Raw genomic sequence first — 19,365 nt, forward strand, 5'->3', positions numbered from 1 at the left:
AACTAGGAAAACTGAAAGAGCCTGTCCTGAGGATATGGAACTTTTTAACCACAGAAAAAACACTTACTTTTTTTTCATTTCTAGCAACACTGAGCTCTTTTTGAATTTTTTTCAGTGGGATCACATTTGATTTTTATACCTTGTGATCATATCCAATGTATAGGTCATCCTGATAATTTTCTTATTAAAATTATTTTTTTTTTGAACGATGTGTGTACCTTTTAGTCCCATTTGAGACCTTGCCCCAGAGGAAGGTGTTCTGGCGTGTGCTCCCATACCAAGGATGAGCCAGGAACTCCTTCCGGAAATCACTCTTTGTGGATAAGACCGGTGGGATCTCCCGGAAGCTCAGCCGCTATTCACACCAAGAATGTGACCTCTTAATGCTGTGTCCTCTCACTCCTGCTACCTGCTTGAGCCATCTCTGCAGGGGAAGGGGATACCTCTCTAGAGTAAAGAGACAACTGATGGACTGCGCCTGTACTGATGAGAAGGCATGACCCAAGGACAGTCAAAATGTGCCCGTGAACCCCAAAGGAAAGAACATAGAGGCTCACGAAACTAGAAGAGCAGTGTGTGTACAGGTCCAGACCCTGTTGAGTGGTGTACATTTTGGACATTAAACCGCCCTCATTTAAAGTACTGAATTTTTACCATGGCAGGAAAACACCTGTGAGAATAATCGTAATATTTTATTTTAATTTCCATCAATAAATTCCTGTAATATAAATATACGTACACAACTACGGTAAGATATTGTCAGTATTGTGTACAAGACACGTAAAATATACATATATATAAAATACATAGACAACACACGTGCAGATCTGAGTGGAAGGTGTGACTGGGAGCCCCACAAGCTGTCCACATGGCCTCCTGGAAGGCCATCGCCACATTCACCTGGTTTGCAACCCAAGATGGCCGATCCAAGGATACGCCGTTCTCTGCCAAGGGGCACCCAGGAGTTGGCCTGGCTGTCCACGAGGTCTGTGCAATGGAACCTCATTCACCGCCAGCCTCCTCTTTAAGAACCTAATTGTCCATTTGCTTCAGGGATGAGTGCTTAGTGCTCAATAAACGTGCAGAAATCTGTAAACCGTTCCAACTTTCTGTAGCCCCCGCTCTCTTTCCAAAATACTGCTGCTCCCTTGCCATAAAAGCTTTTCAGGTTACGTAAAGTCTAGCATCGGGCCCCTGGATTCCTCCGTAAGCCAGGATGATGCCACATTACTCGTGAACGAGAATCTTTCGCATGCGATTCACAAAAGAGGATCTTCACCACCACCACCTGAAGAAAGAAAAAGGAGACATTAGCGGAAGGTCAACAGGCAAGCAGGATGCTGGTGAGCCAGGTAAATGGTCCCACCAAGATCACTCACTAGTATGTTCACATGAGGCAATCTAGATACAAAACATTTTTATGGACGAATCCCAGACCCGCGCCTCTCGCCCACCTTTTGACTCTAATCACCAAGGGCAATGGAGGTGTTTCCACCCTGGTCATCTCAACCACGTCAAGAGTGGAGCCCTTCCCGCGGCCTCGCCTTGACCCTGCCTAATGACCATCTCAGTCTCTTCCCTCTTGGATTCCCTGATCTTCCTCCGCTCACTCTGACCTCCTTTGAGTCTCTTGCTCACCGTGCCACTTCCATTTTTTTCATACGTCTCGTTCAACTCTATAGGCGATCCACAAAACGCAGCCTGTTCTTGCCGCGGCAGACCCCATCCTGTTCAATCTTTGCGCCCGAGCTACTGCGCTGCCCTTCCTCCAGGTGTCCCAGTCTAGTCTCTTGCTGCACTCCCCTCTAGAGGAGATTTTATTCTTATATTGCGCCTTTTCCATCAACTCACCACTGTTCAAAGGCCCAGAGTTCTCCTCTCTACTGGCCGCACTCCCTTCCTATGTAGTTTCGACCCCACTGTCTTCCAAGGTCTCCCAGGGGTTTGCACCTTATATTTTTCACCTCTTTTTGCTGTTTACACTCGCCAGCATTACTTTCGCTCTTCTGGAAGTATATTCTCCAGCCATAGAAGAGGACAGTGCTTAATTTGAGCCAGTGGTTGCCAGACACTTGTTTATCCTCACCTGAATTTCACCCACAGCAAGAGAAACGGAGAAGAAAGGAGGAGGGAGAGAAACAGAAAAGTAGCGCTGAAGGGAGAAAGCAGGGATGAAAAAACAGAAAGACGTAAGGGCAGGGAGCGTCAGGTGGAGGATGAAAGCGGCATGAGGGGAATGAAGACTAGGCTGCCTTGGTTCTTGGCACCCCGATATTCGTAGCGCTGGTCGCAGGCTTCTCAGCACAACTTTGGGCACTGGCACTTCTTTTACAAATTGAGCACCAAGGCAGGGTTCCTAAATTGGGCCACACACAGGAGCAGCAAGAAGGGGGAAAAGGCCTGGGGTGAATTCAGGTTCCAGCAGAGGACTGAGTTACAGGGGGCACACACCAGGAGGGGCCAGGACAGAGGAGGGCAGGATGGCAAGGAGAGCTTTCTTAAAATGTATTATGTGGCTGTGAGCAGTAACGATAGCAGGCGAGTCGTCGGGGATTGCTTTCTACAGGAAGCACTTTTGGGGTTCATGAGCCCTCTGTCGGGAGGCTAGGTAGGAGAGTTTTTCAAGACTGGGCAAGAGAACAAGGGCAACCAGACGGGCAAGGGCAACCAGACGGATAAGGGAACCCATGACAGAGCGGTTGGGACTGCTGGTTTGGCTGGGCTGGAAGTCTGCTTTTCAAACTGCAGGTTGTGGTTGTTTTTCGGAGAGGAGTGTCTGGATTATTGGGCAGTCGGAAGGCAAAAGGGACAAGTGCTTCAGAGGTTAGACTGCAAGAAGATGCGGCCTTAGATATATGAGGCACTTGGAGGATGTGAATTGTTGGTAAGTGATTTGTAGTTATTGTCGGTTCTTTCCAGGTTGCATTGCAGAAGCTTAGTCGGCAATATTTGTAATATTGATTATAGGTCATTCATTCATGTGACGGGTGGCGAGGCAGGCAGAGAAAAGATATTCCAGAAGGTCTCAGGTATTGCGAACCAGTAGGTTTGGGTTTGAACGGTGGCGTAAGTGGCATGCAAAGGCAGCTGTTGCTCCTATGGTTGGCGTGATTGGCTTCCTGCAGAACGTCCTGTTGGTTCACCTCGGTGTGAACGAGTTGGCTGAGCGGTATGGTTTGACTTTAAGAAAAACGATGGCCGATTGAGAGAACACGCAAGTGATGATCAGGGACGTATTTTGCACAGACAGTTCTACCACCAAGGCTTTGGCGGGGGATGGTCAAGCATAATATGATGGATGTAGGAAGATGGGATCCTTCTGCATGGTCACCCCCACTTTTTGCTGGTGTCATGTTTTACTGACTGGGATCCTGCTCATCAGGACCCTAGTCTCTGTGCTTCTTCCCTAAATTGGACATGGTGAGTACTTTAGTGCACTCCAGATTGGCCACTGGTGTACCCTTATAAGTCCCTAGTATATGGCACTAAGGTACCCAGGGTATAGGTACACCAGGTTTCTCCCATGGGCTGCAGCATGCATTATGCCACCCATGAGAGACCACTCAAATTGTGACTAAAGCCTGCCATTGCAACCTGTGTGAGCTGGTGCTAGCACCACTTACGACAGATGTTTCCTTATATCTGAGGTCACTGCACTTAAAACCTATAAGTCACCCCTAAGGCAGGCCTTCCAACCCTGAAGGCAGGGTGCTCGGTTCTAAGTGTGAGGGTACCTTGCATGAGAAGGACACCCCTACAACCTTCAGAGCCCATTCTCCAGGGTTGTAAGTACATCAGCTATTAAGAAATAAAGAGAGTGGCCATGCATCATTACACAATGGCTCTCTCTAAACTGGCTGTAACAAACCCTGTTGTGTTCGGTATCAAACATGTTGGGATCAAACCTCCACACCGTAAAAATCCATGCACTGTAAAGCTCCTATGGGAGGCCCTCAGTGCTCCCGGTACCAGTCTTCGAGACCCAGACAGCAAACTATGGCTGCTGCCGACCAGAGACACGATTCTGCCCTCCTGCTGCTGAGCCAAGATCGATCAGAGGAAGGCAGGACAATAGGTATCCTGTCACAGGGAGGTGTAACGACCTCCCAGACAGGACTTCGTGTATTGGGACAGGGTAGGGGAGCTTGCCAGCGCCAATCAGACTGCTTGAAGGGCACATTTGGTGCACTCCTTGCATTCTCCAGTCCAAACCAGTCCAGGGAGCCGTTCGCTCTCTCTCGACACTGGACAAAGAACATGGGAGTATCCTCCCCACTGTTCAGCCCCTCCTTTGGGGAGGACCCCTGAATCGTTCCAACCCTTTCCTTATGGTAGTGAAGGGCTTACCTATGGGTGGGTTCCTAGATTCGTCATGGAACAAAATTCAGATCACATACCACTTCAACTTCAACCGTCTGGACAAACTGGACCTTTCTGGACTTCACGTTGGGAACCGAGACTGCAACTGGAAGACTCCTGCAGCTTCTGATCTGGTACTCCTACAAGTCGGCTGCAACATCTGTGCCTGTGCTCCATACAGGTTCTTCGCAAGGCCTGTGGAAATCCAAGACACCCGAAGGAACCTCCCTTGGAGTAAAGGAGTCACTTCCCTGCATCTGAAGGAACCGCAACACAGCTGACAGGTCTGCTGATCCTGGGCTCCCAAGGACTCCAAAAGGCTCAGCAACACAGGTGGTAGTTCTGCAACTCCCTCAAGGCCTGCACTGTCTTGTCACTGAGTTTGAGGCCAGTATCCCTCATCGGAACTGCTGGAAAGGAACCCCTGTGCACCACATAGACTTGCCGTTGCAAAGGCTTGACGACTCTCTCCTCCAGAGATCTTCGGGCTCCAAGAAGCCTCAACCTCAAGCATTTCCTGCAACCAAAATCTTGACCTGCACCGCATACTTTGCATTGTGGGCCTTCATCCTTTGGTGAGCTGCTAGAGACCCTCTTGCCACTCCTGTGCTTTCGGCCTGTGGGTCTTCTTGAGGGTCTTTGTTCGCTCCAGTGGGCTACCATGCTTGCTTGGGGCCTGCTCGGACTCACCTGCTTGTGAGGAGTCACTTGGACCTTGCAGGTCCAGACACTGCACTTTTTTCTTCAACTACGTTGGGTGCCGTTTCCATGGCTTGTTGGGAGTTCCTGCTGGACACCAAATCCTTTGCTCTGGACATCCGACCTGGGACCGCTCATACACTGCTCCTGGTCCTCCTCTGCGTCACCTGGTCCGTACAGCTGCAACTTAAAGGGCACCGTCAACAACATCGGTGGGCATTCACCTAACGTGCCTCATGGTCACTCAGAGGCATAGGTTCTGTCCTCCCTGCTTGTAGGTACCTCTCATCTTGAATCCATCTTCAGGTTCCACCGGACACTTCCACTTTCACCAGCGGCATCTTTACGGAAGTCCTCCATTGTGGTCTACGGCAGTTTCCGACGTCACTTCGCAACTATGCATCTGGGCTTCCCTGGTGTAGGTATCCTGGTTCCTTGGGAATCCACGGGTGGGGTGACTCTCCAACCTTCTATCTTCCACAGGGTTTACTGGGAAGGGTCCTTTGTCTTTAAAACTGCAACCAAGACTTACCTATTGACTAACATTGAGCACGCTGTTGTGTTACCACTCTGCACCACACCTCCGTGGGGTTTCCTATATACTCATCTTGGGTGGTTCCTTGGGTCCCCAGCTCTTCTAAGTCTTCTGGGTCCATTTTCGACTTAGTATATGGTTTGGTCTCCCCCTGGGGACCACTGTGTATTCGGTGCAATTTACGTATTCTATTGACAAAGTATTGTGTTGTATCTCCAGGTAGGAGATAATACATTGTGCTAGTGAGTGTTAATAAATACATCTTTTTATAACTACACTGTTTTTTTTCACTTGACCTATACCATAAAATTAAGTACTGGTAAACCAAGCTGATTTGTACTCCTTCCGGACTAAACCTGAAGGCTGCTCTCCACAGCTACCCCGTAGAGAGCTTTCTACGGTCGTCTAAGACCACTTAAATCACCATAAGGTTTGTCTGGATTTGTGCAGGGTGCGACACTTACATAAGTGTGCACCATATACTAAGCCAGCTTCTCAGTGGAGAAGGCCAGGCAAAAGGTAAATACAATGTACTCTCCTTTATGGCCAATGCATACTATTTGTTAGATGTATGTGATATCTTGGCAAAGAGGTTGGCGGTTAGGTTTTGGTATTTGTCTTTGTAATGTGCACCATTACCCGCAAGGTTATCCTGTCACTGAGCTAGTATATGCGCCTAGTCCAGCATAGGGCTGGTTGGTTAACTGAAAAGCTAGCTCTTCGGCTACTGGTAGAATTAAGTAAGCGAGGAAGATGCTCTGATGTAGAGAGGGACGTTGTTCCATACTTTAGGAGCCCATCCTCTTGATCTGGTTCGATGCATGTATGGGATGTGTGCAAGTAGGAGTCCTTAGAAACAGAAGTGCCTTGGCGACCTGTTCACGCAGGTGGAGTCTACATTGTGTAGTGCCTTGTTCGGGTGTGTGAAAAGAGTTTGAAGTGAGTGTGTTTGTGTATCGGGAGCCAGTGGAGTTCCCAGAGGTGTGGTCAGATGCAAGTTCTGTGTGGGAACTGAGGATTAGCCTGGCTGCGGGGTTGTTTGTAGTGTTCTGGCTTAGTGATCCCGGCGTAGAGGGTGTGAGCGACTTTTTCCAGTGTTACTTAAGAGCCATTATAAGATCTTCCTCAGCATCTTCAGGGTGTGGGGGCAGCAGGCAGCGACTGCATTGACTTGTGCAGTCATGTCCATTTTGCTGTAGATTATTCTAAAGTTCCCAGCATGTGTGCTGGGTGTGGTTATTATGGTGTTAATTGTGTTATGGAACAAGATGCTTGAGTGACAGCCAAAATAAAGCTTTTGTGGGAGTGAGGATTGTTGCAGCTGGTTTGAGCAACAGCCTTTTTTTCCTTCTGTTAAATTCGATTCAGCTGGTGAGGGGGCAGGTGCAAGGGTAGGTCAGGAAAACACCTATGGGGTTTTCCTGGTTGATGAGGAAATTCCAGGCTGAGGCACCAAGCAGGAAGGATTGGGTCGCCCAAGGGCAGGTGCTTACAGATGTGACCTATGAAGGCTATGCCTGGTCAGGTTTGACAGGTCAGGGTTGGAGAGGAAGCAGGAGGGGAGTGAAAGTTTGTGGTTTTTTTATGGGGGGGGGGGGTGGCGGGGGGAACTTGATCATCAGGGTGAGTTTACGGTTAGAGGAGACATTTTTAAGAACATATTAGAGGGGCGGGGACTGTTTTATTGTATTTTGTAGTCCTACTGTATGCATTCATATGCATTGGCAGAACACATTAGCAAAGCCAAAAGGTCTGCATTGACATCCACAAGGCGCGGCCTATTGGCCTTGCCAGGGTGTTTTTCACTCTGGTTTGTACTCGTTTGTGACTTCTGAAGAAATGTATTTCCTTACATATTTAAAACTTCAGGGTATAAAACAGCACACAAGAGCATTATTTCTCCAAATACCGTGTGTGCGTTTAAGTAAAACATTCGCTGATTCCACACACGTCCCTGGGCTCCTGTGTGCCCTTTAGACTAGGCTGGCCTTAATTTCAATTACGCCGGAGTAATCTGAGTAATTTTGGTGATTCTGCATTACTCGGATGCGGAATTACCAATAATTATGCATTTACTCCTTCTCATGTAATTTGGGGATAAAAGTCCTAGCGCAAGAGCACATTTAGTAAGCGCAAGCGGCTGCTGTCACTCACTGCGTTATGCTTCATTTAGTAAGATTTTTTTTTCATTTTTAAATCTTTTTTTAAAGAGTTGCTCAGTACATATCGAAGAATACATTTGTGGACAACCCGACATTCCAAGATGGAGAGAATTCCACCGTTTCAACGGTTTCAGGCAGTGACAAACAAGTTACTTACCTTCGGTAACGATGTATCTGACATATATTAGTTGTAGATTCCTTACCTTAATATCACCCCCAGTTTATAAAATATATAGTAATAGACCGGCAAAACCTATAGGCTCCCCTTTAGGATGACTCTACGTACACACCACATGGAGAATAATAAACTTGATATTGAAAACACAATGGGCATGTGGGTGTCATATTTCAATATCCTAAAAACCTCAGCAGTGGTTAGTTCCCATATTTTAACAAAGTTGGAAAAGTCATCGATGTCTCGCCTTCTTGTACCCCTGACAGAAAAATATAACAGGATATTCCGTCTCCGCTGCACTGCTACAGGACGGACAACCCAGATTGGATGAACTCGCCCATTTATTTGTAAAAGCACGCGACGGAAGCACCCCATGCCTGCACTGCAAATATAACTTCTTGGCAAGGACCAGCTGGACGTCATCCAGGGCAGGATCTAGTCTGTACTGATCTTTTACTTCTAAAAACCCTAGTCAGTGAACCAGACAGACCTTCCCTGTATCTGGGCACATTTATGCTCCCTGTAGCTCTCTATCAGGTCCTTACTTGATGTTGTGGAGCAGATTTATTCTGCATTATTCCACAAGTTACCCCTACCAATGGCCACAGGAGTGTTCTTAAGAAAAGCCAGCCATGGTAGTTTGCCCGCACCCTGTAGACTCAGTACTTCACTCAGCTCTTCCCCGTATGCAGCCAATTCCAGGGTACTCCACAGGCATCGCCAGAATAGAAGAGGTCCAACAACAGCTTTGTCTGCGATTGGTCTAATCCCAAGGTCCATGCTAAAGGGTCACCAGACCCCTACCAGTCCTCCTCGTCCTCTTCTGGCTGCCACTCGGGGAGAAAAGGAACGACAGGATGGAACAATGGTTGAAAAGTACTGCTCTGCGCCGGATCCAGCATTGGTTGAAGTTGGTCAGGCTCTGTGTCCAGGTCAGGGTGGAGGCCAGGGTCGACGACGGCTGGGGACACAACCGGAGTCAGAGGGGGGCAGTGGTGCCGTCAGTGGATTCAACACCGAAGGAGGTGTCGTAAGATCGACTGGCGCCGATCCAGATCCAGGCCTGGATCCCTGGGGCACCAAAGCCGCCGGTTTCGAAGGCCTAGAACCCCCAGCCGAGTCAGCGGGGCATAAAGGCGCGCCGGCAGAGTCACGTTCTCCAAAGATAAAGAGAAGGGCTTTGTAAAAACAACAAAGTTGGGCTGGGGTCGCTCTGACTCCCGGAGCCGAACCAGCAGGCTCCGCAGGCAGAGGCGCAGGACAACCACCATCCTCTTCCCGCGTTTCGACGGCCGACATGCAAGAAGAATGCGAAGAGCGACAATGCTTCTTCGCCTTTTTTGTGCTTCGACTTACCCAAAGATGAAGACTTGGATGATGAGTGGTGGTGATGGCTCTGCGACCAGTCCCGTGATCTTCTCAACCGAGACCTCGAGCGGCGCGGACTGCCAGGCTTCAAGAAGCTTTTGGGACTGCTCCCGCAAAGACTTCGGGTTCATGGCTCAGCAGTCGGAGCAAGACTTTGGTTAGTTGTCGCGCTCCAAACACCAAAGGCACACAAGGTGAGGGTCTGTAACCAACATAAATTTGTGACAGTAGTCACAAGCTTTGAAGCCGGTCTGAGGTCGGGCCATCCCTACGTGCACCAGGAGTAGTACTCGAAAAGCAGTCGACAAAAGTAAAAAATAAGTCAAAAAGTTACTAGAGGTACAGCTCTCTCCAGATCTGTGCTGGCTGGCACAGAAAAAAAAAAACTGACGTCAGCGCGCGAAGGCAGCGTCTAAATAGATACTGCATCATCCTGGTGATCACGACGACGAACGCGGAGTTGACCAACGCCATCTACTGACGCGCAGGTGTACTGCTACGGAAAAAAAAAATCTGATCCAGTTTGACTCCTGGGGGTAATCTTAAGGTAAGGAATCTATAACTAATATTCTTTCAGATAAAATCAGCAGACAAATTATTTTACTATATATGTAGATGCGGTAAAACATGAATGACTTCAGTCTCATTCGAACCATAATACTCCCTTCCTCTCAAAACGCCATGAGGCCCTTAAGTTTCCCCATATATGCTCCATTTTCCCCAGATTTACTCCTATTTACGAGGGCAGCACCGACTTTGATTAATCTCCCATTCAGCTTGTTGACACCAGTCTAAATATTTTCCCCACTCTTGAACACTCGGGGATCCGCTCGACTCCCCCTCCCCGCACCAACACCCCGTCTTTGCGACATCACGTTTTGCTACCCCTGCTGCTAATATTAACCATATCTTTAAGTACCGGAGCCAGGTTTCCTCCCCAGTCATACACAGCATCAACCATCTAGCCTCGAGGGAGACCGTGAGCCCTGGAACTATGGCCATAGTTTGCGCCACTCCTTTCAATTAGGTTTGATCACAGAGGATATGGAAAAAGGAGCCCACCATGCCATAAACCCTGGCGCAGAAGGCCAAATCATATCGACTCACACGGTGTAACGGGGATCTGGGTACTATGCTCAACAGTACGAGGCGTAAATGAGCTCGTACTGCTATTTCTCTAGGGCTATGTAGGGTCTCCACCCAGTCTTCAATCTCAATCTTATGTCTCCCTCCCACACCTCTCAGTGAGCGTGACCAGTGAGGCGGTCACCTTGACCAGCATAGGGTCCAGTAACAATCGGTCCTCCAGAGGGAAAGACGCCGATAGCTGCACTCCCTCTGGTAAAGGGCACCACAGTGCAGGTTTTAATTGTAGCTATCTAAAATGTTCCATGGCCCCCATCTCGTATTCAGTTTTGATGTCTGCAAATGCCAATATTGTGCCCCCTCCCCCTCCACACTCATCACAGAGGCGATCAATTCCAATCAGTCTCCATTCAGGGAAACCTTTCAGATTCCCAACTTCCCGAAGCTGCTTGCCGTCCCATAGTGGAGTTGTAGCAGTTAGCTTACCATCCCAGCCCAAATATCGAGTGGCTTTGTGCCCTGTCCTGAATTTAGCACCATTTCTTGGCAGAAAATGTATCCTCACGTCCATTTTCGAAGCAAGGATGCATTTTGTGCAAAGAAAATAGGGATAAATGTTGGGAGTAGATTAGGGAGCAAATACCCCAAACACATTTAGCAAGACCGAGTGGCCGGTCAATTTTGCCCTAATATATAGCTCTAAACACAGAAAGACTCTTAGGTAAATCCACTTGATTACACTACATGGAATTACGCCCACCCCTAATTTCGACTTAAAAGGAGCATCCTGAGCCCAGCTAAGTGAGGCCTATGGCAGTGTCCCAAACAGCTGGTGCCTGCACAAGCTGATGAGCTGTCAGTTCTAGGAAGCACAAAAGAAGGCTTGTGGTAAGCTGAAACCTCCAGTGAACCACTGCACCAGCGTCACAGGAGGACATCTGTACGTTCTGCAAACCTTAGCAGCAGGAGGACTAAAGAGAAGGTATTGCATGCAAACTCTTTGGCTATATTTCTCTTGCGTTTTCAATACAAATGTACCATAAGGACAGTGGTTCCAGGAGGTAACATTCAAATATGACATATTAAACAGAAAAAAGATGAGATCTAAGAAAGAGTGCCAAACAGGATTATGCAAAAAATTCAGATATATTAGTGTTTCTTTACAAAGATTAATGTACAAACAATGGCTCCACACTTTCCACTAGACTGACATATAAAGACAATATACAGTGTAAACAAGGAAACAGGCAAAGGGTCCTCAAAATCAATGAGATGGTCCACAAATAACGGAGCCCAACAGTCAATGTTTTATCCCAATGGGGCGTAAATGTTTCGAATCTTGCAATTTGAGGAGTCATCTTCAGGACAAACAAAATTGGAGCAAAAACAAACCAAGGATATTGCAGGGCTCAAAGCAAAACACGTTACTATCCACAAAACTCCTCAAGGGAATCAGTTCTTCTAACAATGGACATCAAATCCTTGAGGCATTTTAGCCAATTAGACATAGGAGAGCGCAGAGCCCGAAGACCAAAAATCCTAAGGTCCCTCAGGACCAAGTGCTAATAAGTGGGCTTTCAGCACTTATTATGTCATGCACTTAGAAAGCCCCTTAAAACATGTCTCAGGCCTGCCAGATCAGCCTGCATGCAGTTTTCAACTGCCAATTTGTCTTGGCAAAATAACACCTTTGCCAGGACTAAAACAATTTTTATTACATACAAGTCACCACTAAAGTAGGTACTAAAAACCCCTTAAGGCAGGGTGCACTGTATTTAAAACGTTGGAGGTGTACTTTACGTTTTACATGTCCTGGTACTGAAAAACTCCCAAATTAGTTTTTCACTACTGTGAGGCCTACCTCTCCCATAACATAACATTTGGTTACCTTCTTCCATTTAATTTAAGTGATGACATTTGTTTGGAAACAGGTAGGAATTTAATGGTTTCGTTGTACGAGGAATTGTAATTTAAAACCCTTTTAAATGGTAAAGTTGAATTTGAAGTCCCTATCCTGAAAATGCCACTTCTAGAAAGCATTTCCATGTCCTAACCATTTGGTGCATGTTTCCTGGGTCACATGACTAGATGTAATTAGCTTTTGGGTCTTCCTCCCAGAAGGTATCACAATAGAGGGTGTTGGCAGGATGAGCCATCTTGACTTGATAGGTAACTGGTCCGCCCCCTAACACTTGCACTTCAAAAGCACTGGCCCAGCACACTCACAAAGAACTTCACTCCAGCCTATTATGTCCCCCAAGACAGACAGAGCAGGGAGGCATGAAGTTCCAGACTCCTCTGTATGGGGAAACTCCAGAAGCTTCTCCTACTTTAAAGTTTATGTTTAAAAATAGGAGCCTTAGGAGGAGCCTAGTGCGCAACCAAGATGGCCGCGTAGGTGCGAGGCTCCCGAGGACCTCCGCAACCTCCTACGTTTATCCTGTCTTCATCCTGCATTGGTTGAGGGGACTGTGTCGGTGAGCCTGAGCCGAGGTGGTACCCGTTTTCCGTTTTTGAATCGGACCCCGGGTGCCGGGGTGAGCACCGACTGAAGTTTGCGGCCTACTTCCCTCCTGACCCCGGATTCGAGTTTGGGGGTAACCCAGTGGCGAAGTGAACAACAACGGCGAGCTGGGCCTGGCGAGTCGCGCACCCCGCACTTTCACTTTCGCTTTTGACTCCCCTTGCCGTCATCGCAAGTGGGATTACGGCGTTTCTTTGTGTTGGGGTGTCCTCGCTGGGAGACCCTGCCTGCCTGCCTGCGGTGGCCCGCTCTGCCGTCCTGGGGTGACCCCCGGGGCTCTCGGCCTTGATTGATTGCTTGCTCTCCACTGCGTACCTGGTGAGGTCGCGAGCCACACGACGATGGCCACGAAGCAGGAAGGGGATCGGTTGAAGGCCAAGTCTACCCGGCGTGGCACCGCGCATCAGGCCAACATTATGGACCGCTACACCCTCCCGAAGGGGTCTCCCGGCGGATCGCACAAGTCCTCCGAGTGCCCCTCGGATGCTCCGGATTTGCCTGCGGATCTGACTTTGCAGGATGTTATGGGCGCCATTGCTGAGATGAAGACCTCAGTGGGCCAGCAATTCGACACCTTGGCACATAAACTCGACGCGGTCCTCATCGATGTCAACCTTGTTAGAGCCGATCTCTCTAAGACAAATGACCGGGTCGACTCTTTGGCCCACACCGCGTCGGGCCTCACGACTGAGGTAGCGGCCCTTCAGACGGAGGTGCATCGGCTCCGTCAGGCAAGTGCGCTCCTGGATCGGCGCCTGGAGGACTCCGAGAGCAGGGCCCGGAGGAATAATATCCGCATTATTGGAGTGCCCGAGGGACGGGAGGAGTCGGCGGCGGATCTCTTTGTGGAGGACCTGATCTCTACCCATCTCCAGCCTAAGGGGCTGAGTAAATTCTTTGCGGTGGAGAGGGCCCATAGAGTTCCCGGAGGCAGGCCGAAGGTCGGAGCCCCTCCGCGGCCTCTTATTGCCCGTATTTTTTACTTTCGGGACAGGGATGCGATTCTGCAAGCTTCCAGACTGCAAGGGCAGATTAAGCTGGAAAACATGGAGGTGAACTTTTATCCTGACTTCACGCAGGCGGTCCAGAAGCAGAGATTGAGTTTCCTGGGTGTTAAGCGGCGGCTTCGGGACATGAACCTAAAATATGCCATGCTCTTCCCGGCCAGGCTGCGGGTGGAGGCGGATGGTCGCACTCACTTCTTTGACCGTCCTGACATGGCCGGGGACTGGCTGGACACTTTGACTGGGGGACATGGTCGGGATGGGGGGGGGGGGGCGACGGGAGGTGAGCGCTCACCGGACCGGGTCTGAGGTACTGACACCGTGGCTCAACCCGGGTGATGCCACTTTTGGCCATGCTTAGGGTCTTTTGCCTATTGTGCCTTGTTTCCCCTCCATGGGAGGTTGTGCTGGGTCTCGAGGGGCTTCTCCCTCCTCCTCTAGGGGGTCTTAGTAGTTCCATTTACATAGGGGCGACAGGCACACTGCAAGTTGGGGGGGCTGTTTGGGCTCATGCAGGGGTGCAGGGAGGGGGGAGTTTTGTTGGGGCTGTTGGGTTGGGGTTGGGTATTGTTTATTTGTACCACAAGGCAGATGTATTGTTGTGCTACTTCTACAGTGCTCCCTGGGGGGAGATGGCTCGATTTCGGCTATGATGGGGGGTAGGGGACTGAGTCTTTTGTCCTGGAATGTCAATGGACTGTGGGATAGGATAAAACTGGGTGTGGTCCTGCAGTTTTTAAAACGTATTTCTCCCGATATAGTATTTCTGCAGGAAACGCACCTCATTGGAAACTCCTTTCGTGCTATGAATAGACGGGGCTATCGCCTTATAGCCCACTCGGGCTTCACCTCTGGTTCGAGGGGCGTGGGAATTATGGTTAAAACTTCGCTCCCGTTTGAGATGGATGAGGTGTTCCACGATGACAGGGGACGATACACGACTCTGGTGGGTAGATTGGAGGGTAGAGTGATTGTTTTAGTTTCTGTTTATGTACCGCCAGGGTTGCAAACAACTACTTTCGCTGATCTGGGACGCCTCCTCCTTGGCCTTCCGGAGGGGATTCTAGTGGTTGGGGGAGATTTTAATGCTGTAGTTTCCAGTACTGAGGACCGTCACCCTCCTAGGGATCTCCCCCGTGCCCAAGCGTGGCTGTCCGGCCTCTTGGATACATTGGGGCTGGTGGATTGTTGGCGGCTGAAACACCCTACGCAGATACAGTACACCTTTCATTCCGGGGCTCATGGCAGTCTTTCAAGGCTTGATTATGTTCTGATGCCAGCGGCACAGGCGGGGAGGGTTGGGGAGGTACGACATTTGGCGCGGGGTATTTCGGACCACTCCCCGCTCCTGCTGCATTTCGACATTGTCCCGAGGGGGGAGGGGAGGGTGGTCCCGGTCAATCCCTGGAATCTGCGTGACCCCACAATTCGCGCAGATTTGGTTAAATCTCTGGAGCGGTATTTTGAAGATAATGTGGGGTCTGTATTGTCTGCGGTCTCTCTGTGGGAGGCGTTTAAGACGGTAATCCGGGGGGAGGCCCTGTCCCTCATTTCCCACTCCCGGAGGCGCGGGCGGGAGGAGGTGACCCGTATTGAAACTGAGATAACTGAATTGGAGGGTGATCTGGAATGTGGGGTAACGGATGATAAACTGCATGCTCTCCGACTCAAACAGGCGGACTACAAGGCCCTAGTCACGGAGGCAGCCAGGGGCCTGAGTAGAGAGCAACAAGGGCGACTGTATGATGTGGGTGACAAGGCTGGTAAATTGATTGCGTGGCTGGATAAAAAGGAGAGAGCGAGTCGAGTTGTCCCGTCGATTGAGAGACTGGATGGTGTGTGTGTCACTGAGCCGGAGGAAATTGTTGAATGTTTCGCTGAGTATTTCCGTGGGGTGTATTCCCCGGTATCTTCCCGTTCGGAAGAGGATTCCCATGACCTGCTTAAAGACATTGCGCTGCCTTTCCTTTCGGAAGAGGATAAAGTGTCGTTGGATGCCGCCCTTACATCTGAGGAGATTGCCCTCGCCATACCTTTGGTCGCTTCCGGCAAGGCCCTGGGTCCTAATGGCCTTCCCATCGAATTGTACAAGCTGCGACCGGATACGCTGGCGCCACATCTCCGCGCTATGTTCCTCGCGGCCCGTTCGGCGGGCTCCCTCCCGCTGGACCAGCGTCTGGCCACTATCGTGGTTATTCATAAGGAGGGGAGGCCGCGGGATCAGGTCACGTCCTACAGGCCCATTTCTCTGTTGAATGCGGAGCCCAAAATTCTCGCCAAGGTGCTGGCTAATCGGCTGGTTAGCGTGGTGTGCGATCTGATTCACCAGGACCAGTCCGGCTTTATCCCTCATCGCAACACCGCGCTTAATCTGCGGCGTCTGCACGGGGTGCTCGCGCGGGTCCCGTTCATACGAGAGCCAGCCATTTTGGCGTCCTTGGACGCCACTATGGCGTTCGACACGCTTGAATGGCCATATATTTGGGCGATGCTGGCGAAGTTTGGTTTTGGCCCGGGATTCATTGGCTGGGTGAAACTGTTATACTCCGGACCTCTGGCGCAGGTGGTGGTGAACGGTAGAGTGTCTGCTCCGTTTGAGCTGGGCAGGGGTACGCGGCAGGGCTGCCCGCTGTCGCCGCTCCTCTTCGCGCTTGCCTTGGAGCCCCTGGCGGAGTGGCTGCGGTGGGAGCCTTCCATTCGGGGTCTCCGTTGGACCCCTGAGTACGAGGATCGCGTATCTCTTTACGCAGATGATATCCTTTTATACCTTGCTTCCCCGCGTAAATCGCTGATTGTATTAGTGGATGTTTTGCATTCCTTTGGCCGTAATTCTGGCCTAGTCATCAACTGGGCTAAATCCTGTGTGTATGTCCTCTCCGGGGAGACTCCTATACTACTGCGGGGCTGCCCTATCCAGGTCGCCTCGCAGGGATTTAAATACCTGGGTATCTTTATTACCCTGGATGCTGAGGCCCGATATAAACAAAATTTGCTCCCCCCCCTCCAGCGCCTGAAGGAGGACGTGGCGCGTTGGAGGCGCCTGCCGCTCTCGTCGCTTGGCCGTGCGGCATTGTTTAAGAGGAGGTCGCTGCCACGTTTCCTATATGCTTTACAGCACACGATGGATGTTGTCCCGGCGCGCTACTTTCGCGAGGTAGAGAGTTTGCAGCGCCAACTATTCTGGGATGGGAGGCCGCGTATCGCCCTTGCGAAGCAGACACTCCCGTGGTATGACGGGGGGGGTCGCCCTCCCAGGCATCAAACGGTACTACTGGGCCTCCCAGCTGGCCGCGATAAACCACGGCCTTTACGGGCCTGCTTTAAACCCGGCCTTTGAGATGGATAAACTATTACTGCCGGGTGGTGACTACAATCGGGCGCTTTATTCTCGATCGCTCGACGCGCGTCTGACGGGCCCTACGCGGGTCATGGTACGGGTGTGGCACGCGGCAAACTTGGCGATGGGGTGGAAGGATCGATTGACCCGGGCGACGCCACTGTATGCCTCTGAGCGGCTGGGCTCCCTGTGGACCTCGAAGGGCTTTGAGAAGTGGGACATGATAGGCATCAGCAGGGTGGGCGATCTCTGGACGAGGGGGGGGGATTCAAAACATTCGATGTGCTGCAGACGGAATTCCAGTTGCATGACAGGGAGTACTTTCGATATCTACAGGTCCGTCACGTGCTGGTCTCCGTATTCCCGGATGTTGCCTCCATCCCGGAGTACTCCCCTCTGGAAGATAGAGTGCTAGATGGGCATGTGCCGGATGGCACGATTTCCTTGATTTACAAAAAGCTCATCAATGATCGCTCGGGACTGTTGACTAGCCTTCGTGAGGCGTGGGTCGCCGATGGATTGGAGCTGGACGACGAGGACTGGGTGTCTGCGGTGGCCTCCCCGAAAGAGGTGGCCATACCGGCCCGCCTTCGCTTCGTCCAGCTCAAAATACTCCATAGGGTCTATGTTACGGGGCCGGGTTTGCTGCGTATGGGATATTCCGTGGATGGGTTGTGTAAGCGTGGGTGTGGTTCATTGGGGACCTTCGTCCATATTTTGTGGGAATGTCCGGAGGTGGCGCGATTCTGGCGTGGTGTGCATGCGGTGTTGCGGGCGGTCACACATCTGCCGCTGCTCCCTGAGGCGAGGAGGTGTCTGCTAAATGTGTGGGAGCCGACTGATTGCTCAGTGCCGCAGACGTGGTGGGTGACTCTGGGCTATATGGTGGCAAAGCGTGACATAGCGCAACTGTGGGGCTCCCAGAGGTCACCAACGATCTCGGCATGGAAGGACAACATGGATTGGTGTATGTTTCGGGAAAAAGTGGTGTATGTCGCGAGAGGTAAGCCTGGGAAATGGGTGAAAGTGTGGAGCCCCTGGAACTCCTACCGTGGCGGAATTTGTACCCCGCCGCTGACGCCTGAACTGGCACTGGCCCCGTCTCCCTAGTCTCCTTGGTTCTGGGTACGGAGTCCACTTTGTCTCCGCTCTGGCCTGTCCCCCCCCGCTTTTCCTGTGTATCGGTAGGGTCCTCCCCGGGGGAGCGCATACTGCTGCTTCGATTTTTTTGCTGCCTTGTGGATTTGTTTGTTATTTCTTACATAAAAATGGAACCGCCATCTGGGGGGTCCGGACGGTGTGGCCGCCAATGTTTTTTCTTTCCAACTCCTGTGATCTCTCTCACGCTGCAGCGTGCGTTTCCCACTTGTATTCTATGCTCTTATCGTTTGCTAGCGGCCGGCCCGAAGGTTGTAGGCCCATTTTTGTAACTCTTTTGACTTCTGTAATAAAGGTTTCAAAAAAAAAAAAATAGGAGCCTTAGACCCACTCTTCAGTACACTCCTGGTACTGTGGAAGCTACCGAAGGCCTGCCCTGCTGCCCAAGGTCTGCCCTGCTGCCCGAGGCCTGCCCTGCTGTCTGAGAAGAAAATATGGACCTGCACCCTTCATCACAGGCTAAACTGACTTTAAAGGTCAGCGGACTGACCTGTTCTGCGCTTTAGGGACACAACAAGCTTTGACAGCCCACAGTGACCACCAACACGAAGCTGCAGCAACAACCACCCACGATGGCACCAAACAGGATCTTCATGCTACAGCAACGATTGCCCATCCTGCTCTGCACACTACTGCAACATTCATCCGTGACACTGCCTGCTCCTCGCAGTTTCCGCTACAGCAAACTGGACTTTGTGCTGGTCCTTGTATTCAGCCTGAACTCATGACTTTAACCCGGTCTCGCACAACCAGATATCCGCATGTGGCTTTGTGCTTTTAAGCACTATATTTACCTTAATTTTAAGCTGCATATCACCGGTTCTACTGATTAGAGTTTTGTCATTCCACACCTTTTGTAAACTAGGAACAAGACTGTGAAATAGCTCCCCCCTCTAGCGGACTTTAAATTAGAGACAGTATTGCTTGGTGAAGGCGCACATAGACAGCCTGGAAGATG

General features: G+C 50.5%; 1 protein-coding gene across 7 annotated transcripts in view; it reads right to left on the reverse strand.

Moving 5' to 3' along the window:
- Window positions 1–673: 673 nt before the first annotated feature.
- The window catches only part of LOC146829696 (uncharacterized), a 462,485-nt gene continuing 443,793 nt past the window's right edge, over window positions 674–19,365 (reverse strand). For all 7 annotated transcript variants that reach the window (XM_085608408.1, XM_085608401.1, XM_085608407.1 and 4 more), the window contains one exon: window positions 674–1,288. In XM_085608408.1, coding sequence (XP_085464534.1) covers window positions 1,260–1,288 — 29 coding nt within the window. In that variant the 3' untranslated portion in view covers window positions 674–1,259. The remainder of the gene's footprint in view (window positions 1,289–19,365) is intronic.

This window comes from Triturus cristatus, chromosome 5_2 (genome assembly GCF_964204655.1).
Source record: "Triturus cristatus chromosome 5_2, aTriCri1.1, whole genome shotgun sequence".
In the NCBI taxonomy this organism is placed as follows: domain Eukaryota; kingdom Metazoa; phylum Chordata; class Amphibia; order Caudata; family Salamandridae; genus Triturus; species Triturus cristatus.